Genomic DNA, 26790 nt, shown 5'->3' with positions numbered 1-26790 from the left:
AGCAAGTTAAAAAAAATATGTGTTAAGTGCAGTGCCTTCCTCTGGGGAAGATGCAGGGAGGTGAGCACTCCTAGTCATCGCTGGTGACAGGGAACACTGTAGAGTTTTTTGGAAAGAATTTGGCTGCATGTGTTATTAGTCTTAACAATCATAGGCTTTGGCACCATAATTCCTCTCCTGACAATCAAGCCTAAGGAAATACTCCAAATATGAAAAAAGTGCTGACGCAGAAAGGTGTACATTGCAGCAAAAGTTTGGAATAGTCTGATTTTATCTTATGACAGGGTAGTCAGCTGACAGCACAGGTTTAGGCATCCCTAAACTGCAAGGTTCAGAGGAAGAAAGGGAAAGAAAGTCTGCTTCAAAGACCCATATGCCCCAAGGCCCTACACCCAGAGGGAGCTTGTTTTAGGGAACTTTTGCCCCAAACGAGCTTCTGTTAATGGTTTCTACATTTTAAACTTCTTCTTTCCTTAGTCTCCCATTCCCATGGGTCCTAAATTTTACTTAATGGACAAAAAAATTTCAAATTACCTAAACAAAAATAACCACCGCCATCCCTGCTTTTCCACCTAGAAAATTCCTCCTCAAGTCTTCCAGAATGTCTCCCTTTCTGTGAGGCCTGGTCTTACCAGCCCTGACAGTGCTTCTCCTCTGTGCCCCCACAGGGATCTCTGTACTTCTCTCATGAGGCTAATTCCACAGTATTATCCTCAGGGCCCAGTGGCACCGGTTTTGGCACTGGGTGAATGTGGCTTTGAATCTCTGTTCGGCTATGTATGCTATTGCTGTGTGACTTTGGGCTAGTGATGTTACCTCTCTGAGTCTCTGTGTCTGCATCTGAAACATCTGGATGATGATACCTGTTAGGGTTGGGGTGAGAAATCTTGCCTTTAATGAGTGTTTGCTGAGCACCTACTCTGTGCTAGACATGACACGAGATTTTAGGAGTTTATATTCTAGTCTGTGAATCCCATGGTGGCCAAATACACGTATCATACAGTTAAGGATCTTGGTGACAGCAGTGAAGGAAATAGAGTGTATGAGTTTCCTATTGCTGCTACAACTAATTACCACAAACTCAGTGACTTAAAACAACACAAATTTATCATCTTACAGTTCTGGATGGCAGGAATCTCACTGGGGTAAAGTTGAGGTGTCTGCAGAGCTGCATTCCCTCTGGGGGCTCAAGAGGAAAATCTGTTCCTTGCCTTTTCCTGTGTCTAGAGACTGCCCTCATTTCTTGGCTACTGGCCCTCTTTTATTGTTAAAGCCAGCAATCACATCACTCTGCTTCTCTCTTTTAAGGACTCTTGTGATTAATGTTGGGTCCACCTGAATATCTTGCATTAGTGTGTACAATTGCTGCACCAGTATTATTGGCTAAAGTCTGTACTTTACATTAAGGTTCACTTTGCGTTTTCTATGGGTTTTGACAAATGTGTGATGCCATGTATCCACCATTACAGTATTATACAGAATAGTTTCACTAACTTGAAAAATCCTCTGTTCGTCCTTCCTTGCCTCCCCTGAACCCCAGGTAACTGCCAACCTTTTTATTGTCTCCATAGTTTTGCTTTTTCCAGGATGTCATATAGTTGGAATCGTACGGTATGTAGGTTTTTCAAACTGACTTCTTTCATTTAGCAATATGCATTTAAGATTCTCCTATGTCTTTTTGTGGCTGGATAGCTCATTTCTTCTTATTGCTAAATAATATTCCATAGTATGCATGTACTACAGTTTGTTTATCATTCACCTATTATTGCAGGACATCTTGGTTGCTTCCAATTTTGTGCAGTTATGAGTAAAACTGCTATCAACATCTGTGTGTAGGTTTGCATGGACATAAGTTTTAAACTTGATTTAGTTGAGATTTAGTTTCAGTGAGTCAGATCCAGCTCAGTTGAATGTCATTTTAACATGTGTTTCACATCTAATATGCCTGAATATCCTCTGTGCTCCAAATTCATGCAAGATGTTCACTGGATCAAGCTGGATGAGAAATCAGTGAGTTAGAAAAGGAGAAAAGGCAGTGGACTCAGATGAACATGTACTGGAAGAACTACTTTTTATTCGCTTCTAAAATCCTGACATTTAATTCACACATAAGTCTGAAATTTGAATATGAAAACATTCTCATTCCCAAATTTCATGGACAGGAAGTACAGAAAACCCTAAATATACTGAACTTGGGCTGGCCTCAGTGAAATGGCAGTGATGAAACTAAAAATAAACTAAACCTACAACTTAACTAAATTTAAATTAAAACTTTGAAAAAGCCTCAAGGTCAACCCAAATTGTCTATTTTATAGTCAGTAGAAACAAGTAGAACCAAGAGTCACATATTTCAGGGGTCAGGGAAAGCTGAATCACTGAGACAGAGGATGAGTGATTTCTGGAATGAAAAAAATGTTATTCCTCAGGATCAAAGTTAATCAGCCTGATGTGCAAATTTAGAGATTATTGCATTTATTTGCATGTTGCTGGTTGAGTAACACTTTTTGCATTTATGTATTTCTACTTGAGTTAAAAATGTTGGGGGCTTCCCTGGTGGCGCAATGGTTAAGAATTCGCCTGCCAGTGCAGGGGACATGGATTCGAGCCCTGGTCCGGGAAGATCCCACGTGCCGTGGAGGAACTAAGTCCATGAGCCACAACTACTGAGCCTGTGCTCTAGAGCCCGCGCACCACAGCTACTGAAGCCCGTGTGCCTAGGGCCCGTGCTCCGCAACAAGACAAGCCACTGCAATGAGAAGCCCGCGCACCGCAACGAAGAGTAGCCCCCGCTCGCGGCAACTAGAGAAAGCCCGCGTGCAGCAACAAAGACCCAACGCAGCTGAAAATAAATTTATTTTTTTTAAAAAAGAAAAGAATGTTATGACTGGGCCTCAGTTTCTTCATTGGTTAAAGGACAGAGATTACTTGAGCTCTAAGATGTCTTCTGATACACCAGCATGCCAAGGCTGAAACACTGTGGGAGAGTAAACAGACTCTTCGATTACCTAGACTGTTTAGGAAATGGGATATTCTGATTAGCAATACTTTCTGATCAATTGATAATTGACCCTGATTCATTTTTGGTTCAAAATTTGTTAGAAATTATAAGTCTAATTTTGCTTTGGATAATCGAAGTCCAGAGAATATAAGGGAATTTTTCTTGAGGACTTTTCTGATTAAGCATTGGGGTTTCAGAGATGGAGATAGATAAGATGGAGGAAACTGAACAGGAATGAATGCACTGAGGCCAGGTTTTACCTTAAGGAAGTTATTAACAGTAAATATTTTCTATTAACTTGCAGTTCCTTTACTTCAGATAAATTGTCTCAGAAAAAGATCCAGGCAATTGAATATCTGGATTACTTGAGTACAGGATAAGGAGTTAAGTTGAGGTGTGCCAGTTAGCCACTGTGAAATGCATCCTAGCTGTGAATTTTGCAGGGATGAGACCACTTAAGAATCTTCACAGTTATGTATTGTCTTAAGACTTCAAAACTCACTGTCTTTGAGTACCCAGTTTGCCTGGTGGGTCAACCAGAAGGGTAGTAGATAGAGATTAAAGCCCTTTAAAATTGTATCGCAGTGGGGGTGTGATATGAAGCGTGTCAGAGGCTGTTGGGAATGTTTTTGGATTGGGCCCAAACTTCCCACCGGGAGTAGGAGGGGCTACGAGTCAGCTGGTGCAGTCACTGTGGCCATTCCCCTGGGTTTGACCTACTTTGGATTCCTGGCTGTATTTGCTTTGGGCAGGATTGGCAGTACATTTGGTTTTTGAACTGGCTTGCTTTCTTGCCTTTCCTGGCGGGACTGCTAGAGTTTGTCGTTCCCTTGGATTTTGTTGGTCCCATATTTGAGGACCTACTTTCAGTTTCAGGTGCAACCTCTTCCTGGTACTTGCTTGCCTCCCAGGCCTGGACAGTGTCCTGGGCATGTCTGGGAATTCTCTGGAATGCCGTGGACCAGGAAGAGGACTTTGGGGTCTGTATTTCTGGGCACTGACACATCACTGGTTTTTACCCTGTGATGTGTATAGTCATGCACCTCTCAGGGTAAACTACAAACCTTTAACTTATTTTTATTAACTAGAAAAGCCGTAGCACTAACATTAGCAGTGCTCTTGGGGGTGGTCTGGTGTTCCCTATGAATTAAAACACCTATCTTCAATTCTCATATTTTCTCTCCCAGGGGATTTGTAAGTCAAATGTCTCGTGGCCCTGAGGGTTGTGTGTGTGTGTGTCTGTGTGTGCGCACACACATGTGTGTGAGATTTGGATCATGTTAAAGGTTAGATGAGTAATGTCAGACAGCCAACTTTCTGAACATTGATATCTTCTAAATCTTATGCCTTCTTTGTTAAATTTACAGGGATAATCGTCTTTCAAAAAGCCATGATCTCACCATGCATAATATGAATTAATCTGTATTTAGTAAAATATGAACTTTTTGTAGTTTTATGTCCAATTTTGTTATAGGAATCCAATCAGTTCAGAAATAGAGGTTGCCACTAGTAAATGTGAGGTATGTCTGCTTCTAGACTTTTCTCTTTGCTGTTATATATAATGAAGTTATACATTTTTCTTAACATATATAAGTTCACCTATTATGGGCTCATATATGCAACTTTCAGTTTTCTTGTAACAATATATTGTGAATATCTTCTTATGTTTCTATGTGTAATTCTGCTTTATTCTAATATCTATCCATTTATTTATTTATTTATTTGGCTGCTCTGGGTCTTAGTTGCAGCACACAGGATCTTGCTTGCCGCGTGTGAGATCTTCGTTGCATCATGCGGAATCTTTAGTTGCAGCATGCAGACTTCTTAGTTGTGGCATGCATGTGGGATCTAGTTCCCCGACCAGGGATTGAACACGGGCTCCCTGCATTGGGAGCGCAGAGTCTTAGACACTGGACCACCAGGGAAGTCCCTGTTTTTCTTTTTAAGAGCACTGTCTGTTTATATCTCTTAGCTATTTGAAAAAAATTGGTTGTTCATCTTTATATGATTGATTTTAGGTGCTCATTGTATACATTAATCCTTGATTAAATATTTCTGCTCTACTCTGCAACTTCCTTGGTGGTCCAGTGGTAAAGAATCCACCTTCCAATGCAGGGGACGTGGGTTCGATCCCTGGTCAGGGAACTAAGATCCTATGCGCCGCAGGGCAACTAATCCCGTGTGCCACAACTACTGAGCTCACTCGCCTCAGCTAGAGAGCTCACATGCCACGAACTACAGAGCCCACGAGCTCTGGAGCCTGTGCGCCACAACTAGAGAAGAGAAAACCCGCATGCCACACTAGAGAGAAGCTCGCGCACCGCAACGAAGAGCCCATACACCACACCGAAAGATCCCACGTGCCACAACTAAGACCCGACGCAGCCATAAAAATAAAAAAAAATTTAATAAATAAATATTTATGTTCTTCTCAATTTGTCATTTTACTTTGTTTAGAGTGTCTTTTGTTATGGGAAGTTTTTAACTTTGAAAGAGAATTTTAGATTTACAGAAAAGTTGTAAAATTGTACAGGGAATTTCTATTTACTTTTCACTTGGATTCCTCAAATGTTAATACTTTGTTTTCTCTCTTTCTCTCTCTCTCTCTCTCTCTCTCTCTCTTACTCTCTCTCTCTCTCTCTCTCTCTCTATATATATATATAAAACACACACACATACATATACATATATATGTACACACACATACATATAGATGTTTGTGTATCTATCCACACATAAAATATATACACACACATTTATTTTTTCTGAACCACTTAAAAGTAAAGTTGCAGGCATGATCTCCCTTTATCCACAAATACTTCATTGTATATTTCCTAATATAAGGATATTTTCCTGCTTAATCACAGTATGATGATAATATAATACTATTAGCTAGCATATAGACCCTATTTAAATTGTCCCAGTAATGTCCTTATAACTAAAGAAGAAAACATTTCGTTTGATCCAGGACTCTGTGTTGCATTTAGTCCGGTCTCTTCAGTCTTCTTTAATCTGGAACAGTTCCTCAGTCTTTGTTCTTTATGACTGACATTTTTGAAGAGCATAGGACAGTTATTTTGTAGAATGTCCTTCAATTTGAGTTTGCCTGTTTCCTTATGATTAGATTCAAGCTGTTTTTGGCATGAGCTACACAGAAGTGATGCTGTGTTATTCTCAATATCAGGGGCATGTGATATTTATGTGTCCTGTTACTGGTTGTGTTAACTTTGACCCTTTGGTTAAGGTTGTTGTGTTAGTTTCCTGTTGCTGCTGTAGCAAATTACCACAAGTTTAGAGGCTTGAAACAGCACAAATTTATGATCTTATAGTTCTGGAGGTCAGAAGTCTGAAATGAGTTTCACTTGGCTAAAATCAAGGTGTCAGCAAGGCTGGTTCCCTCTGGAGGCTCTAGAGCCTCTGCCTTGTGCAGCTTCTTGAGGCTGCCTGCACTCACTGGCTTGTGGTCCCTTCCTCTAAGCCAGCGGCACAGCAGCTTCAAATCTCTCTCTCTGACCTCTGCACCTTTCTTCACATTTCTGACTGACTCTCCTGCCTCCTTCTTATGATGAGCCCTGTGATTACACTGGGCCCACCTGGATAATCTAGGATAATCTCCACATCTCAAGATCCTTAATTTAATCACACCTGTAAAGTCCTTTTTGTCACGTAGGGAAACGTACTCACAGGTTTGGGGATTAGGCTGTAGACGTCTTTAGGGGGTCATTATTCAGCCTACTCCAGTGGTGTTTTCTAGGTTTCTCCACTGTAAAATTACTGCTTTCCTCTTTGTAATTACAGGAAAATACTTGAAAATATGTAAACATACCACTTTGCTCAAACTTTCATCCATTAGTTTTAACATCCATTGATTATTCTTTTTTTTTTTTTTTTTTTTTGCGGTACGTGGTCCTCTCACTGTTGTGGCCTCTCCCATTGCGGAGCACAGGCTCCGGACGCGCAGGCCCAGCGGCCATGGCTCACGGGCCCAGCCGCTCCGCGGCATGTGGGATCTTCCCAGACCGGGGCACGAACCCGTGTCCCCTGCATTGGCAGGCGGACTCTCAACCTCTGCGCCGCCAGGGAAGCCCCAATTATTACTCTTAATCAACTATTTAGGATGGTTCCTAAATAGTGATTTTCGAATATTAGCAATTTTATGGAAGAATAATTTACATATAATAAACTGCTAATGTTTAAAGTATACACTTTAATAAGTTTTGACATGTGTGTTCCACCCATGAAACTGTCACCACAGTTAAGATAGTGGATAGTAAACATATCCATCACCCCCAAACTTTCCTTTGCCCCTTTGAAATGCCTCCTACCTCATCAGTCCTCTTCCAGGCAACCACTGATCTGCTTTCTGTCACTGTAGGTTAGTTGTATTTTCTGTTATTTATGTAATTGGAACACAACAAGTACTCTTTTTTTGCCTTCGTTTATCATAATTATTTTGAGATTCGTCCATGTTGCCGTGTGTAAATAGTCTGTTTTTTTTATTACTGAGTAGTATTCCATTTTATGGACATATCACAGTTTGTATATTCATTGACCTTTAAGGGACTTTTGGGTTATTTCCAGTTTTTGGCTATTACAAATAAAGCTACTGTGAACATTCATGTACAAGTCCTTGTGTGGTGATTTTCTAATTCCATCTACATAATAAAGTTGGCATTCTACTGGAAGGAAGAGCCTCTCTCTCTTTCTGTCTCTCTCTGTCCCTCTCTGTCTCTCTCTTTCTCTGTTAGTATGGATTTATGGATTCTTATTTTGTTCAATGGATTATGTTACTATTATACAATAATTTATCTTGATGCTCAGATTGTCCTAGATTTGGACAGTGGGGATCCCCTTTAAACTGGATCCTCTTATCCTGGATCCTGTGTCCTTTTGAAATATCCCCATCATTCTTTGAGCACTTCCATGCTTTCTGGCACAGGATGTTACAGGCTTAGTATGACATTTTTTTGCCCCAGTCCTGGAATCTTCCATTTCTCCAAAGAGCCCAGGTTCCTTTTCATAGAGAATAGTATTTAGAAACCAGGATTTGTGCTCTAGTTATGCTCATTGACCCTACATGTCATATTTCTAGGCTCTCTCAGCAGACAGAGTAAGGAAATATATGTATGTATGCATAATGATACCTCCAGTTCCATTCCAATGTCACAAGATTATTCTAGCCTTACCCTGCTTGCTATATTTCCCAATCCCTTCAGGTGGTGTGCTGCTAAATGGTTAACAACTGGGTCTCCAGTGGATAAAAACTGGGATTTGCAACCTTTGCCAATTTCTATGGTATAAAAACTTGCCCTTTGCTTTTTTCACTTTAAAATATAGACTGGAAATCATGCTATATCTGTTCTTAGAGATATTCCTCATTCTTTTTCATAGGTGCATAAAACTTCATTGTGTGGATGTACCATATTTTATCAAGCACTCTCCTATATATGAGCACTTAGGTTGTTTCCAAAATTTCCCAGTTACAAACAGTACTGCAGTGAATAACCTGTGCATATGTATTTTGGTTTTGCTGGAGGTGTATCTTTAGGGGTACATTCCTAGAAGTGGGATAGCTGGATCAAAAGGTAAACACAGGGACTTCCCTGGTGATCCAGTGGTTAAGACCTTGCCTTCCAATGCAGGGGGTGTGGGCTCCATCCCTAGTCGAGAGCTAGGATCCCACGTGCGCCGAGGCCAAAAAACTGAGACACAGAACAGAGGCAATACTGTAACAAATTCAAGAAAGACTTTAAAAATTGTCTACATCAAAAAAAAATCTTAAAAAAAAGATAAAGGTAAATACATACGTGGTTTGGTTAGATATTGTTGAACTTCCTCTCCTAAAGTTTGAACCAATTTTCATTCTCACCAGCAATATAAGAGAGTGGCTGTTTCCCACAGTCTTGTCAACACAATGTGTTGTCACACTTGTTAATTTTGTCATTCTGATGAATGAGAAATGGTATTTCAGTTGTTTTCATTTGCACTTCTCTTTTTTATGGGTGAGCTTGTATATTTTTCTATATATTTAAGGTACACATACACCCAAAGTAAATCATCTGTTCATATTTCTTGCCCATTTTTGGGTTCTTTTCAATCAGTTTCAAAGAATTATTTATATATTAGTACTTTAACTGTTATTCTGCTACATTTTATATTCTCTAACTTTTTCAATTATGTTTATGTTGTTAATTTTATTCTTTTTTTATAGGATCATGCTGCATATAGTTCAACTTACTTTTTTTTTCTTTTTAATTTTTGAATTTTATTTTATTTATTTTTTTATAGAGCAGGTTCTTATTAGTCATCAATTTTATACACATCAGTGTATCCATGTCAGTCCAAATCACCCATTCAACACACCACCATCCCCATCCCCCCGCGGCTTTCCCCCCTTGGTGTCCATATGTTTGTTCTCTACATCTGTGTCTCACCTTGTGCCCTGCAAACTGGTTCATCTGTACCATTTTTCTAGGTTCCACAAACATGCGTTAATATACGATATTTGTTTTTCTCTTTCTGACTTACTTCACTCTGTATGACAGTCTCTAGATCCATCCACGGCTCAACAAATGACCCAATTTCGTTCTTTTTATGGCTGAGTAATATTCCATTGTATATATGTACCACAACTTCTTTATCCATTCATCTGTTGATGGACATTTAGGTTGCTTCCATGACCTGGCTATTGTAAATAGTGCTGCAATGAACATTGGGGTGTATGCGTCCTTTTGAATTATGGTTTTCTCTGGGTATTTGCCTAGTAGTGGGATTGCTGGATCATATGGTAATTCTGTTTTTAGTTTTTTAAGGAACCTCCATACTGTTCTCCATAGTGGCTGTATCAATTTATATTCCCACTAACAGTGCAAGAGGGTTCCCTTTTCTCCACACCCTCCCCAGCATTTGTTGTTTGTAGATTTTCTGATGATGCCCATTCTAACTGGTGTGAGGTGATACCTCATTGTAGTTTTGATTTACATTTCTCTAGTAATTAGTGATGTTGAGCAGCTTTTCATGTGCTTCTTGGCCATCTGTATGTCTTCTTTGGAGAAATGTCTATTTAGGTCTTCTGCCCATTTTTGCATTGGGTTGTTTGTTTCTTTAATATTGAGCTGCATGAGCTGTTTATATATTTTGGAGATTAATCCATTGTCCGTTGATTTGTTTGCAACTACTTTCTCCCATTCTGAGGGTTGTCTTTCATCTTGTTTATGGTTTCCTTTGCTGTGCAAAAGCTTTTAAGTTTCATTAGGTCCCATTTGTTTATTTTTGTTTTTATTTCCATTACTCTAGGAGGTGGATCAAAAAAGATCTTGCTGTGATTATGTCAAAGAGTGTTCTTCCTATGTTTTCCTCTAAGAGTTTTATAGTGTCTGGTCTTATATTTAGGTATTGAATCCATTTTGAGTTTATTTTTGTGTATGGTGTTAGGGGGTGTTCTAATTTCATTCTTTTCCATGTAGCTGTCCAGTTTTCCCAGCACCACTTATTAAAGAGACTGTCTTTTCTCCATTGTATATCTTTGCCTCCTTTGTCATAGATTAGTTGACCATATAGGTGTGTGGATTTATCTCTGGGCTTTCTATCTTGTTCCACTGATCTGTGTTTCTGTTTTTGTGCCAGTACCATATTGTCTTGATTACTGTAGCTTTGTAGTATAGTCTGAAGTCAGGGAGTCTGATTCCTCCAGCCCCATTTTTTTCCCTCAAGACTGCTTTGGCTATTCGGGGTCTTTTGTGTCTCCATACAAATTTTAAGATTTTTGTTCTACTTCCGTAAAAAATGCCATTGGTAATTTGATAGGGATTGCATTGAATCTGTAGATTGCTTTGGGTAGTATAGTCATTATCACAATATTGATTCTTCCAATCCAAGAACATGGTATATCTCTCCATCTGTTGGTATCATCTTTAATTTCGTTCATCAGTGTCTTATAGTTTTCTGCATACAGGTCTTTTGTTTCCCTAGGTAGGTTTATTCCTAGGTATTTTATTCTTTTTGTTGCAATGGTAAATGGGAGTGTTTCCTTAATTTCTCTGTCAGATTTTTCATCATTAGTGTATAGGAATGCAAGAGATTTCTGTGCATTAATTTTGTATCCTGCAACTTTACCAAATCATTGATTAGCTCTAGTAGTTTTCTGGTGGCATTTTTAGGATTCTCTATGTATAGTATCATGTCATCTGCAAACAGTGACAGTTTTACTTCTTCTTTTCCAATTTGTATTCCTTTTATGTCTTTTTCTTCTCTGATTGCCGTGGCTAGGACTTCCAAAACTATGTTGAATACTAGTGGTGAGAGTGGACATCCTTGTCTTGTTCCTGATCTTAGAGGAAATGCTTTCAGTTTTTCACCATTGAGAATGATGTTTGCTGTGGGTTTGTCATATATGGCCTTTATTATGTTGAGGTAAGTTCCCTCTATGCCCACTTTCTGTAGAGCTTTTATCATAGATGGGTGTTGAATTTTGTCAACAGCTTTTTCTGCATCTATTGAGATGATCATATGGATTTTATTCTTCAATTTGTTAATATGGGGTATCACATTGATTGATCTGCACATATTGAAGAATCCCTGGGATAAATCCCACTTGATCATGGTGTATGATCCTTTTAATGTGTTGTTGGATTCTGTTTGCTAGTATTTTGTTGAGGATTTTTGCATCTATATTCATCAGTGATATTGGTCTGTAATTTTCTTTTTTGTAGTATCTTTGTCTGGTTTTGGTATCAGGGTGATGGTGGCCTCATAGAATGAGTTTGGGAGTGCTCCTTCCTCTGCAATTTTTTGGAAGAGTTTGAGAGGATGGGTGTTAGCTCTTCTCTAAATGTTTGATAGAATTCACCTGTGAAGCCATGTGGTCATGGACTTTTGTTTGTTGGAAGATTTTTAATCACAGTTTCAATTTCCTCTTCTGTGATTGGTCTGTTCATATTTTCTATTTCTTCCTGGTTCAGTCTTGGAAGGTTATACCTTTCTTAAGAATTTGTCCATTTCTTCTAGGTTGTCCAATTTATTGGCATAGAGTTGCTTGTAGTCATCTCTTAGGATGCTTTGTATTTCTGTAGTGTCTGTTGTAACTTCTCCTTTTTCATTTCTAATTTTATTGATTTGAGTCCTCTCCCTCTTTTTCTTGATGAGTCTGGCTAATGGTTTATCAATTTTGTTTATCTTCTCAAAGAACCAGCTTTTAGTTTTATTGATCTTTGGTATTGTTTTCTTTGTTTCTATTTCATTTATTTCTGCCTGATCTCTATGAGTTCTTTTCTTCTACGAACTTTGGGTTTCGTTTGTTCTTCTTTCTCTAGTCCCTTTAAGTGTAAGGTTAGATTGTTCATTTGAGATTTTTCTTGTTTCTTGACGTAGACTTGTATAGCTATAAACTTCCCTCTTAGAGCTGCTTTTGCTGCATCCCATAGGTTTTGGATCATCGTGTTTTCATTGTCATTTGTCTCTAGGTAATTTTTGATTTCCTCTTTGAGTTCTTCAGTGATCTCTTGGTTATTTAGTAACGTATTGTTTAACCTCCATGTGTTTGTGTTTTTTATGTTTTTTTCCTTGTAATTCATTTCTAATCTCATAGTGTTGTGGTCAGAAAAGATGCTTGATATGATTTCAATTTTCTTACATTTACTGAGGCTTGATTTGTGACCCAAGATATGATCTATCCTGGAGAATGTTCCATGTGCACTTGAGAAGAAAGTGTAATCTGTTTTTGGATGGAATGTCCTATAAATATCAATTAAATCTATCTGGTCTGTTGTGTCATTTAAAGCTTCTGTTTCCTTATATATTTTCATTTTGGTTGATCTGTCCATTGGTGTAAGTGAGGTGTTAAAATCCCCCACTATTATTGTGTTACTGTCAATTTCCTCTTGTATAGCTGTTAGCAGTTGCCTTATGTATTGAGGTGTTCCTATGTTGGGTGCATATATATTTATAATTGTTATATCTTCTTCTTGGATTGATCCCTTGATCATTATGTAGTGTCCTTCCTTGCCTCTTGTAACGTTCTTTATTTTAAAGTCTATTTTATCTGATATGAGTATTGCTACTCCAGCTTTCTTTTGATTTCCATTTGCATGGAATATCTTTTTCCATCCCCTCACTTTCAGTCTGTATGTGTCCCTAGGTCTGAAGTGGGTCCTTGTAGACAGCATATATATGGGTCTTGTTTCTGTATCCATTCACCAAGCCTATGTCTTTTGGTTGGAGCATTTAATCCATTCACGTTTAAGGTAATTATTGATATATATGTGCCTATGACCATTTTCTTAATTGTTTTGGGTTTGTTTATGTAGGTCCTTTTCTTCTCTTGTGTTTCCCACTTAGAGAAGTTCCTTTAGCATTTGTTGTAGAGCTGGCTTGGTGGTGCTGAATTTTCTTAGCTTTTGCTTTTGTCTGTAAAGCTTTTGATTTCTCTATCAAATGTGAATGAGATCCTTGCCGGGTAGAGTAATCTTGGTTGTAGGTTCTTCCCTTTCATCACTTTAAGTATATCATGCCACACCCTTCTGGCTTGTAGAGTTTCTGCTGAGAAATCAGCTGTTAACCTTATGGGAGTTCCCTTGTATGTTATTTGTCATTTTTCCCTTGCTGCTTTCAATAATTTTTCTTTGTCTTTCATTTTTGCTAATTTGATTAATATGTGTCTCAGCGTGTTTCTCCTTGGGTTCATCCTGTATGGGACTTGCTGTGCTTCCTGGACTTGGGTGGCTATTTCGTTTCCCATGTTAGGGAAGTTTTCGACTATAATCTCTTCAAATATTTTCTCTAGTCCTTTCTCTCTCTCTTCTCCTTCTGGGACCTCTATAATGAGAATGTTGTTGCGTTTAATGTTGTCCCAGAGGTCTCTCAGGCTGTCTTCATTTCTTTTTTTTTTTTTGCGTGGGCCTCTCACTGTTGTGGCCTCTCCCATTGCGGACCACAGGCTCTGGACACGCAGGCTCAGTGGCCATGGCTCGCAGGCCCAGCTGCTCCGTGGCATGTGGCATCTTCCCGGACCGGGGCACGAACCCACGTCCCCTGCATTGGCAGGCAGACTCTCAACGACTGCGCCACCAGGGAAGCCCTGTCTTCATTTCTTTTCATTTTTTTTTTTTTTTCTGTTCCATGGCAGTGAATTCCACCATTCTGTCTTCCAGTTCACTTATCCATTCTTCTGCCTCAGTTATACTGCTATTGATTCCTTGTAGTGTAGTTTCATTTCAGATATTGTATTGTTCATCTCTGTTTGTTTGTTCTTTCATTCTTCTAGGACTTTGTTAAACATTTCTTGCATCCTCTCGATCTTTGCCTCCATTCTTTTTCTGAGATCCTGGATCATCTTCACTATCATTATTCTGAATTCTTTTTCTGGAAGGTTGCCTATCTCTGCTTCATTTAGTTGTGTATCTGGGGTTTTATCTTGTTCCTTCATCTGGTACATAGCCCTCTGCCTTTTCATCTTGTTTATCTTTCTGTGAATGTGGTTTTAGTTCCACAGGCTGCAGGATTGTAGTTCTTCTTGCTTCTGCTGTCTGCCCTCTGGTGGATGAGGCTATCTAAGAGGTGTGTCTTAATTGTTATTTTTACTATGAAAAGTTTTTCTTTTTAGGTGATCAAGTTTTTTTTTTTTTTGGTCCATGCTGCAGCATGCGGGATCTTTGTTTCCCGTCCAGAGATCAAACCCATGCCCCCTGCAGTGGACGTGTGTAGTCCTAACCACTGGACTGCCAGGGAATTCCGTAGGTGATAAAATTTATGAAACTTTTATTGCAGTTGGATTTTGTTATGATTAGAAAACCTTTTTGAATGTTTACTTCTAGTACTTGTGTGGTTTCATGTTTTTCCATTAAGATCTCTGATCTATTTTGAATTTCTTGTATATAGTTTGGGGTTTGGATCTATTTTTATCATTTTCTAAGTGGCTAACAGTTGTCCCAGAACCACTTATGAAAAATTCCATTTTTGCCCCAGTGATGTGAGAAGCTACCTTTAGCATATATTAAATTTCTCTGTGTACTTGGGTCTATTTCTGGATTTTATATTCCATTCAACTGGTCTGTGTGGCTATTTATGCACCAATACCACACTGTTTTAATTATATAGCATTTATAATATGTTTAAATGTCTGGTAGGGCTGGCTTCCCTCATAACTTTTGTCAGTTTTTTCCTTGCTATTTTTGTATTTTTATGTTTTCCATGTGAACTTTGTTTACTATGTAAAAAATTACTTGTTGGGGCTTCTCTGGTGGCACAGTGGTTGAGAGTCTGCCTGCCGATGCAGGGGACACTGGTTCGTGCCCCGGTCTGGGAAGATCCCACATGCCGCGGAGAGGCTAGGCCTGTGAGCCATGGCTGCTGAGCCTGTGCGTCCGGAGCCTGTGTTCTGCAATGGGAGAGGCCACAACAGTGAGAGACCCGTGTACTGCAAAAAAAAAAAAAAAAAAAATTACTTGTTGGTATTTTTATTGGGATAATATTATGTTGTGTTTCTTTGGCTGCACTGCGTGGCTCGAGGGTTCTTAGTTCCCGGACCAGGGCCCCTGCAATGAAAGTGCCGAGTGCTAACCGCTGGACCACCAGGAAATTCCCCAGCATTGCGTTTTAAAATTAACTAAGAACTGACATTTTAATGACAGAATCTTTCTATTTGTATTATATTATCTGCAAGTAAAGATGGTTTTATTTCTTTTCCTACTCTTATGCTTCTAATTGATTTATCTTCTCAAACTGTATTGGTTAATACCTCCAGTATAAAGTAGTGGAGATATGGGCATGAATATATATTCAGTATATTCATCTTAAGAGAGTACCATCAATTCCTATTTTCTTGACTTTCTTTTAAAATCAGAAATGGGTGTTGAATACTGTCAAAATCTTTTTTGGCCTTACATTACTTTCCTGCGACTGCTGTAACAAATCACCACAAACTTGGTGGCTTAAAACAACAGAAATGTATTCTCTTACAGTCCTGGAGTTCAGAAGTCCCAAATCAGTTTCACTGAGATGGAATCAAAGTGTCAGCAGGGCCACACTCCCTCTGGAAGTTTTAGGAGAGAATCAATTCCTCATCTTTTCCAGCTTCTGGTGGCTGTTGGGGTTTCTTGGCTTGTGGTCACATTACTCAATCTTGCCTCCATGGTCACATGCTTTTTCCTTTTCTGTGTCAAATCTCCCTCTGCTTGTCTCTTAGAAGAACATTTGTGATTGCATTTAGGGCCCACCCAGCTAATCCAGGATAATCTCCCTATTTCAATATCCTTAACTTAATCATATCTGCAAAGACTCTTTTTCCATAAAAGATAAAATTCATGGAGTCCAGGGATTAAGACCTAGGTATCTTTGGGGTCCATTATTCAGTCTACGTCTGTGGAGAAAGTCATGATTTTCTTTTTTTTTTAATTTTATTTTTTAGAAGTATAGATGTTGCATAATGCCATACAATTTACAGATGCACAACATAGTTATCCACAATTCCCAAAGGTTACATTGCATCTATAGCCATTGCAAAATATTGGCTATAGGGCTTCCCTGGTGGCGTGGTGGTTGAGAGTCCGCCTGCCGATGCAGGGGACACAGGTTTATGCCCCGGTCTGGGAAGATCCCACATGCCATGGAGCAGCTGGGCCCGTGAGCCATGGCCGCTGAGCCTGCGTGTCCGGAGCCTGTGCTCCACAACGGGAGAGGCCACAACAGTGAGAGGCCCGCGTACTGCAAAAGAAAAAAAAAATATTGGCTATATTCCCCGGGCTGCACAGCACATCCCTGCAACCCGTTCTATACCTAATAATTTGTACCTCCCAACCCCCATCTCCGTATTGCCACTCTCCTGTTCCTGCTCCGCACTGGTAACCACTAGTTTGTTCTCTGTATCTGTGAGTCTGCTTTTTTGTTATATTAACTAGTTTATTGTATTTTTTAGATTCCACATATAAGTGTATAAGTGATATCATACAGTATTTGTCTTTCTCTGACTTATTTCACTTAGCATAATGCCCTCCAAGTCCATCCACATTGCTGCACATGGAAAATTTTCATTCTTTTTTATGGCTGAATAATATTTTGTTGTGTGTGTGTGTGTGTGTGTGTGTGTGTGTGTGTGTGTGTGTGTGTGTATCACATCATCTTTATCCATTCATCTGTTGATGGACACTTAGGTTGCATCCATATCTTGGCAATTGTAAATAATGCTGCTAGAAACAATGGGGTGCGTGTATCTTTTCGACTTAGTGTTTTTGGTTTTTTTTCATATATATACCTAGGAGTGGAATTGCTGGGTCAATTTTTGGTTTCTTGAGAAATCTCCATACTGTTTTCCACAGTAGCTGCACCAATTTGTGTTCCCACCAACAGTGTACAAGTGTTCCCTTTTCTCCACATCCTTGCCAACATTTGTTATTTGTGTTCTTTTTGATGATGGCCGTTCTGACAGGTGTGAGGTGATATCTCATTGTGGTTTTGATTTGCAGTTCCCTGATGATTAGCAATGTTGAGCATCTTTTCATGTAGGCCATCTGCATTTCCTCTTTGGAAAAATGTCTATTCAGTTCTTCTGCCCATTTTTTAATCGGGTTTTTTTTTTTTGATGTTGAGTTGTATGAACTGTTCATATATGTTGGATATTGACCCCTTATTGGTCATATCATTTACAAATATTTTCTCCCATTCAGTAGGTTGTCTTTTGGTTTTGTTGATGGTTTCCTTTGCCATGCAAAGGAAAGTTAGGTCCCATTTGTTTATTTTTATATTTTTCATGATATCAAATTTAATGCCAAATACATATATAAGATAATAAAAGAACAAAAGAACCATTGTGATGTTCTGTAAAGTAGGACTAACAAATATACAGCATGTGAACAGTATAATAGGGCACCCTTTAAGATGACAGACAAGATGACAAATTACTGAGGAAGAATTGTGGTGTTGGCATTTGCTGTCTTCCTTGTATTTCTTTTTTTTTTTTTTCTTATTTTCTTTTTTTTTAACATCTTTATTGGAGTATGATTGCTTTCCAGTGGTGTGTTAGTTTCTGCTTTATAACAAAGTGAATCAGCTATACATATACATATATCCCCATATCTCTTCCTCTTGTGTCTCCCTCCCTCCCACCCTCCTCTAGGAGTTTTATAGTTTCCAGTCTTACATTTAGGTCTTCAATCCATCTTAAGTTTATTTTTGTATCTGGTGTTAGAGAATGTTCTAATTTTATTCTTTTACATGTAGCTATCCAGATGATTTTTCTTTTTGATTTATTAAAATGACTTATTAGGTTAATAAATTTCCTCATATTCAACCAACTTTTCATTCTTGGAATAAGTCCCACTCAGTCATGATATAGTCTCTTCTTAATGTGGTAATGGATTATTTTTGCTAATATTTTATTTAGTACTTTTTGATTAATATTCATAAATGATATTAGTAAGTTTCTTTTTTATACTCTATCGAGCTTAAGTATTGTTTTATACTTGCTTTATAAAGTGAACTAATACATTGTCTTTCATTCCCGATCAATTTATGGACCTTAGAAATATGTTTTTTTTCCTGAAGATTCGGTAGAGTTCCATTCTCCTGTAAAAACATCCAGTTATGTTGCTTTTTTCTGCTCCTTGATTACTTTCTCTGTTTCTTCTAAGGAAATTGGCCTTTCTCAGCTTTCTATCTCAAATGGTGTCAATTTTGGTAAACCCTATTTTCAGAATAGGCTAATCTGTTAGTCTTTTCTTCTAAGTTTGGAGTCATACTTAGAAAAAAATCTCTTACCTCAATATTTTAAAAATATATACATTCTATATTTTCTTTTTACACGTTTGTGATTTCCATGTTTAGATCTTTAATTCATCAGATACTTATTTTAGAGTGCTGTGTTAGAAAGGGCTCTATATTTAGTTTTTGGCAAAATGAACAGTCATTGTTACAATAATATTTATTGAACAAGGCATCATTTTCTTTCTGGTTGTAAATGCTTCCTTTATCATATATTAAATCCCCATACATACATAAGGCCATTCCTGGACTGTTGTTTGTATTTTACTTACCTGATTATCAGTTCTCAATGTCATAACATAGTACTTTGAAAATTTTTGATTACTTATACTCGTTTTTGCATGGTAGGGTAAGTCTTCACTTATTCATCTTTTCAACATTTTAGGGTCTATTTTCATTCACTTATTCTTTTTAGGTTGTTTTTAAATTTTTTCCCCAAAAAATTCTTCTTTGCTTTATTTATTTTTTTAACATCTTTATTGGAGTATAATTGTTTTACAATGTTGTGTTTGTTCCTGCTGTATGACAAAGTGAGTCAGCTATATGTATACGTATATCCCCATATCTCCTCCCTCTTGCGTCTCCCTCCCACCCTCCCTATCCCACCCCTCTAGGTGGTCACAAAGCACCAAGCTGATCTCCCTGTACTATGTGGCTGCTTCCCACTACTAGCTATTTTGCATTTGGTAGTGTATATATGTCCATGCCACGCTCTCACTTCGTCCCAGCTTACCCTTCCCCCTCCCTGTGTCCTCAAGTCCATTCTCTACATCTGAGTCTTTATACCTGTCCTGCCCCTAGGTTCTTCAGAACCTTTTTTTTTTTTTACTTTTAGATTCCATATATATGTGTTAGCATACGGTATTTGTTTTTTATCCATTCATCTGTTGATGGACACTTAGGTTGCTTCCATGTCCTGGCTATTGTAAATAGAGCTGCAATGAACATTGTGGTACCTGACTCTTTGAATTATGGTTTTCTCAGGGTATATACCCAGTAGTGGGATTGCTGGGTCATATTAGGTTGGTTTTAGAATGAACTTAAATTTAAAAAGAAATTCCATTAAGATTTTGACTGAAATTATCGTTATTTAGAAATGTATTTATTTATTTTCGACTGCATTGGGTCTTCGTTGCTGTGTGTGGGCTTATCTCTAGATGCAGTGAGTGGGGGCTACTCTTCATTGTGGTGTACAGTCTTCTCACTGTGGTGGCTTCTCCTGTTGAGGAGCACAGGCTCTAGGGGCGCGGGCTTCAGTAGTCGTGGCATGTGGGCTCAGTAGTTGTGGCGCACGGGCTTAGTTGCTCCGTGACATGTGGGATCTTCCTGGACCAGGGCTCAAACCTGTGTCCTCTGCATTGGCAGGCGGATTCTTAACCACTGCGCCACCAGGGAAGTCCCTTGATTGAAATTATTTTAACTTGATAGGTTATGTGGGGAGAATTGAATCTTTCCAATATTGGACTTTCCCATCTTGGACTAGGATATATTTCTAAATGTTTTGAGATCTTTGTATTTTTTTAGTAATGTTTTATATTTTTCCTTCAAAAAGGCTTATTCCTAGGTATTTTATAGGTTTTATTGGCATTATGAATAGGATTTTGTGTTTTAAACTACATTTTAAGTGGTTATTATTGATATATAAGAAAACTGTTGATTTTTTAAAAAATATTTAATTCAGTTCCTAGCTTTTCACTTGATAATCTCTGGTTTCCAAGTAGATAATTATATAATCTAAAAATAATGACAATTTCTGATATTTTTGCCTCTGTCTGGAGTAAGAAAGTGGGAAAGGTGTTACCCTGGAAGTGAAGGGTATTTACAGGACTTGATAATGGTACAGAACCTTTTTTTCCTTCAATTTTTAGTGTGCAAGCTTTGATGGTGCCTAGGGACAGTGCCCCATTGCCGTTCTGGTCTTTGTGCCCTTGCGAGGAGCCTGCTGCAGGGTGGAGTCCTCACCAGCTGTGGCTCTGGTACAAAATTCAGAGTTAGCTGCTCTGGGGCAGGGCACTGGCTGGGTTCTCGGTGTCCTACAGACACCCTCCCGGTATTTCCATGGCTGCTCCAGTTTCAGCTCCTGCTGATTTGAGCTTGGGATTTTCTAGGGCTTTGCTGGGAATGTTTGTGGACTTTCTTCTGTTTTGTGTAGTTTGGAATACTGGCTTCTGACCCTGCCCATCTAGTCCTATCTATTTTTTATATTACAGAAATTCCTACAAATGTGCACCTTCCTCATTGGGCCCTTTCCTATTTTCTGCTGTTGCTGTGGATCATTTTTTATTTTAGTGGGGCCTGGGAACAGATGAGAGAGAAACAAGACTTCAATTTGCCATCTTTAAGGGATGGACGTAGGGAGAAAGACTTCAGGTTATAAAAGCAATGTAAGGATATTATAGAAAATGTAGAAAATATGGAAGCATGCTAAGAAGAGAATTGCTTTCAACATTTGGGTGCACATCCTTCTAGTCATTTTTTTTCCCTATGTGGAGTTTTTGCATTGCACACTTTCTCCGGTTTATCTTTCACTTAAAGTATTTTCAGTTGAGTAGAGTTGCCTTTGTAATTGACCTGCTGACTTGACAGGAGGGACACTTAGACATGTGAAAATGTCAAGTGTGGATCCAGTCTAGACAGAGCTGGGGCTGTGGGCTCGTAGAACAAGGCTGGCATGGGAACTGGGGTGGGGTCTTATTCTTGCCTTCACAATCCATTATTATTGCTTAAGAGAAGGCTTAAGGGCACAACCACTGTAATGACTTTGACTTTAGGTTTTTCATGCCTGAAAATGGCAGTTTCCATATCCTTTGCTGAGGTATCCCTGACACCTTTCCAGCTGCTTCCTCAGATGGCGACATACTTACTTTTGAATAGCTAACAGCTACATTTATTTCACTGTTGTCTGCTTTCAGTGAAAAAAAAAATTGTATTGTTCAAACACATATGCTTTTTTGTTTATGTGGCCTGGTCTTGAAAAATCTTGATGTGTCTGCCTTAATTCCTTTAGTTTGTGAAGCACTTGATAAACTCAAAGTACATTATCTCATTTGGTCCTTCCAATACCCCCATTTTATAGTCTAGTAAGGAGGGATTGAGCTACTTAGCTCCAAGTCACATAGCTTGTGTGTGGTAGAACCAGGGCTCACACCCAAGTGTGGCGTTAAAGCCTGCGTATGTCCCATTTAGAACTGTAGGGAAGTAGGCTGACTGGCAAAAAGTTAGATTTGGTTCTTATCCTCAAACAAGAGAAGCTGTGTGGTCGAGTGGTTTCAGAGTACAGAGCCACAGTTTCTTGTCCTGTAAAATGAAGATAATAATTATACTTACGTCATAGGATTGTTACAAGAATTAAACAAAATGTCCCATGCAAAATACTTGGTATGCTATTTGGAACACAGCAAACATTCACTGTATATTGGCCTGAATTATTAATATTAATTAACAATAGTCAATCCATATTTGCAGACAAGGTGAGTTTGATCCATTTAGTTTTACCTCTTCTAGTAAAAGAGATAGGAAAGAAAGATCAAGGTTGAGAACAGAGGGAGGTAAAATGAAGTCCTCGGTCTTTATCCCAAGTCTTCTGTTGCCATATAGCTTTTAATAAATAATGGAGATTTGAATAATATTGTTGGTTGAGAGTTCAGATCTTTCATTGTGGCTGGAGGAAGTGATAAGGAGAACTCCTTTTCCTTGTGTCTTATTTTCTCCAGCTGTAAACGTGGAAATAGCTCCTGTCTCACTGTGTTTATATGGAGCATACTGTGGTCCTTTAATGCAAAGTATAGTACATTAACACATCCCATGGCCAGTCTTCAAACAAACTCAACCTTTGTGTGTAATGCAAGGTCAGTGCCTTCTCCCCATTCTAATGGGGCTCTCTCGGCTTCCAAAGGGCACCAATGCCAATTTGCATTTTTTACTCAAAATTGGAGGTTATAAAATAAAATGCAAACCATGGAGAGTCTTCCCTGGCCTCTTCTCCTTTGCATTTACTAACAGTCATTCTTTCCTGCCCCATTCTGCTGTGTTCTCTAGTTTCACATGCAAGTATCCTACTTTCCTCAAGGCAGGAGCCATGATTGTTCTATCGTCTTTTGTAATTTCTATGGCAGCAGTTCTCAAACGGCATTACAGTCCTTGGAAGAGTGTAAGAAGTGGCGACTCCCCCACCCAAGGTTCAGAATCAGCAGGTCTGGGGTGAGAACTGGGGGACTGCCCGTTTACCAAGCTGCTTGGGTGATTCTGGCACAGGTGGTCCTTGGAGCCCACATCTAGAGAAACTGAAACCGTGTAGCAGATGCCATGATAGGATGGACGTGAGGTGCAGCACAGAACTGGATGTGGGGATGCTCTGGTGGTAGCACCATAATTCTGATGGTGGCTTTGGAGGCTGCAGGTATCTTTTGCTTCCCCTCTGCCTTCCCCTTCTGCCTAGTGGCCACATGGTAGAAAAGGTCTCTGGAAACAAGTTCTCAGAGGCCCCTGCAACATGAGCCTCAGGGCTGGGCAGGAAGGAGGAGTACATGTGCCTGGATTGAGGGAGACCAGACCTGAGTGTTAGGGGTGGGTTGGGGGAGCTGGCGGCAGTGGAGTTATCCTCCACCAGGCAGCCCACGGAGATTTCCTTCTCTGAACCCACACCACCACCTGGTCTGGACTGGCCGCTGGCATCACAGCAAGACTGTTTTTATTATTCTTTGGATCACACATCTCCTGGATGCGGCACACATGTGCTCATTGCTGGACCTGGCAAAATTTTTGTCTTAAAGAAATTTAAGTGGCTTTATTTATTTTTTTCAATTAATTTATTTATTTGGCTGCATTGGGTCTTATTTGCGGCACCCAGGATCTTCGCTGCAGTGTGCAGCCTTCTCTCTAGCTGCGGGCATGAGGGCTCCAGAGTGCGTGGGCTCAGTAGTTGTGGTGCGCGGGCTCAGTAGTTGCGGCACATGGGCTTAGTTGCCCCACGGCATGTGGGATCTTAGTTCCCTGACCAGGGATTGAACCTGCGTCCCTTGCATTGAAAGGCGGATTCTTAACCACTGGACCACCAGGGAAGTCCCTTAAGTGGCTTTATGATTAAAATACTAATCCACTGATTAAAATTTGAATGCAAAAAAAACCAAACAAACAAAAAACTTGAATGCTATTTACCTCTTTATAATTTGAGCATTATTAAACCTTACATTCTGGGTCTTTGGGAGGTTGCTGTGTGGTTGGATCTGCCCCTCCTTCTTTTTCATCTCCCTGCCTCACCCGGGACTCCAAGACCGGATCAATTTTCAAGGCTTATCTACCTCTGTTCCTTCTAGTGACTGCCTCCCTCCCATTATTCTTCTGACTCCTAATCAATTTTTTTTGGGCTTTTAATTTTTTGAGGTATAATTTACATAAGATGAAGCACACAGATCGAGTTTTGAAAACTGCATATTCCTGTACAACTCACACCTCTATGGAAAGATCTTGATTGGATGTGTTTCCATCATTCCAGGAAGTTCCCTCATGGCTCTTCCCAGTCCACCCTCAATTTCTCCCCTGACTCAGGCAGTCACTGTTCTTACTTCTTTTACCATAGAAGTAAGTCCTAGAACTGCTTTCCTGTCCTAGAACTTCATATAAACGGGATCATGCAGTAAGTACTTTTTGCATCTAGCATCTTTCATTAGCATAATGTTTTTGAGATTCATCCATGTTGTTTCAGTGTCAGTAGTTCTTTCCTTTTTATTGCTGTGTAGTATTCCATTGTATGAATATACCACACATTGTTTATCATCCATCGACTGTTAGGCATTGGGTTGTTTCCAGTTTGGGGCTATTGTGAGTAAAAGTCCTATGAACCTTCTTGTAGAGGTCTTTTTGTGGACATATGTTTTTCTTTCACTTGGATAAATGTTTTGGAGTAGAACTTTGGGTCATATGATATGTGCATGTTTAGCTTTTTGAGAAATTCCCATTTTTTTCAAAATGATTGTACCATTTTCACACTCTCAGAATAAGAGTTCTGATAGTTCAACATCCTTGCCTACATTCAGTGTTGACTTTTTAATTTCAGCTGTTCTAGTGGGCATGAAGTAGATATCATTGTGACTTTAATTTGAATTTCCCTGTCATGTTAAGCAACTTTTCATGAGTTTTTTGGCCAAAGAAATATCTTTTATGAAGTGTTTATGAAGTTCAAGTATTATGCCCAGTTTTTATTGGGTTGCTTATATTTTTATTAATTTGAAGTTCTTTATATGTTCTGGTTACAAGTCCTTTGACAGACATATGTATTGTGAATATCTTCTCCCAGCATGTGGCTTGCCATTTAATTTTCTTAATAATCTCCTTTGATGAGCAGAGGTTTTTAATTTTGATGAAGTCCAGTTTTTCAGTTTTTTCTTTAGCAGTTCGTATTTTTTGTGTCCTCTCTAGGAAATCTTTTCCTGCCTCAAGGCCTCAAAGGTACTTGCCTATACTAATAAACCAAAACTTTATATTTTGGTTTTGCATCTGAGTCTGTGACCCATCGCACATTAATTGTGTGTGCTTTGTGTGCAGTGGGGGCAGTGAGCAAAGACTCTTCTCTCCCCAGCTTTATGCAGTTGTCCCAGGACCACTTGTGGAAAAGACTGTCATTTCTCCCACTGAGTGGCTTTGACACCTTTTGGAAAGTCAATTGACATGTGAGTCTATTCCTAGGTTGTATTCTGTTCCATTGATCTACTTGTCTGTCCTCAGATCAGTACTGTACTGTTTTGATTACTATAACTTCCCTGCAAGTTTTGAAGTCAGGTGGTATGTAAAAAAACTGTTTGTTCTAGGTCCTTTAATTCCATATAAATTTTAGGCTAATTGGCAAATTTCTACAGAAAAGACTTTTGGGATTTTCATGGGATTGTGTTGAATCTGTAGATCAATTTGGAGAAAATTGATGTTTTAACAATATTTACTCTTTCAGTCGACAAACATGGTCTACCTTTATTTTCATTTCTTTCAGCAAAACATTGTAATTTTCAGTGAAGAAATCTTGTATTGTATAACCGTTTAAGCATTTATTCCTGAATTTATTTAAGCATTTATTCCTGAATATTTTATATCCTGAATATTTTATTCCTGAATAAATATTTATATCCTGAATATTTAATATTCCTGAATATTTTATATCCTTAATGCCATTTAAATGATTTTGCTACTGGTATATAGAAATATAATTGATTTCTGTGTATTGACTTTGTGCCCTGCAATGCTGTTACATTTATTAGTTCTAGTCATTTTGGGGAGTAAATTTCTGTGAATACAATCATGTTGTCTGAAAATAAAGGCAGTTTTACTATTTCCTTTCCAACAAGTATGTTCTTTATCTTTTTCTTGCTTTATTTCCTCCTTGTTAGGAGGAAAGTATTCAGTCTTTTCACCATTAAGTTGTTAGCTCTAGGTTTCTGTAGATGTCCTTTGTCAGACTGAGGACATTGATAATTTGTGTTTTTTCTTTCTGTCTCTCTTGTTTTTTGATCAACCCAGCTATAGGTTTTCCGATTTTATTAAGCTTTTCAAGGGACTAACTTTTGGTTTCATCAATTTTCTTTATTGTTTGTCCATTTATCTTTTTTAAAAAAATTAATTTATTTTTATTTATTTGGCTGCGCTGGGTCTTGGTCGTGGCACATGGGATCTTTGTTGCAGCATGTGAGATCTTTAGTTGTGGTATGTGGAATCTTTAGTTGTGGCATGCGGAATCTTTAGCTGTGTCATGCGAACTCTTAGTTGTGTCATGTGGGATCAAGTTCCCTGAGCAGGGATCGAACCCGGGCCCCCTGCATTGGGAGCATGAAGCCTTAGCCACTGGACCACCAGGGAAGTCCCTGTTTGGCCATTTCTATTGTATTTCATTGTGTTCTACTATTTTTATTTCCTTTCTTCTAGTTACTGCAAATTTAAATTTGTTCTTCTTTTTGTAGTTCCATAAAGTGAAAGCTTAGGTCGTTAATTTTAAAAACTTTTTTTCTTGTCTAATATTAGCATTTGGAGCTACAAGTTTCCCTATACGAAGATTTTCC

At 38.8% G+C, this 26790-nt stretch overlaps 1 protein-coding gene across 2 annotated transcripts in view; it reads left to right on the top strand.

The window, feature by feature from the left end:
• PSTPIP2 (proline-serine-threonine phosphatase interacting protein 2) overlaps positions 1-26790 on the top strand; it is an 80982-nt gene that overhangs the window by 20521 nt on the left and 33671 nt on the right. Inside the window, exon 1 of one of the 2 annotated variants that reach the window (XM_060028986.1) lies at positions 3866-4049. The exons of the other annotated variant lie outside the window; for it this stretch is intronic. Coding sequence (XP_059884969.1) covers positions 3930-4049 — 120 coding nt within the window. The 5' untranslated portion in view covers positions 3866-3929. Of the gene's footprint in view, positions 1-3865; positions 4050-26790 lie in introns of those variants that run through there. 2 annotated transcript variants of the gene reach the window in all.

This window comes from Delphinus delphis, chromosome 13 (assembly GCF_949987515.2).
Source record: "Delphinus delphis chromosome 13, mDelDel1.2, whole genome shotgun sequence".
Classification (NCBI taxonomy): domain Eukaryota; kingdom Metazoa; phylum Chordata; class Mammalia; order Artiodactyla; family Delphinidae; genus Delphinus; species Delphinus delphis.
Note: the sequence above shows the minus strand (reverse complement) of the source record. Positions and strands in the feature narration are given on the sequence as shown.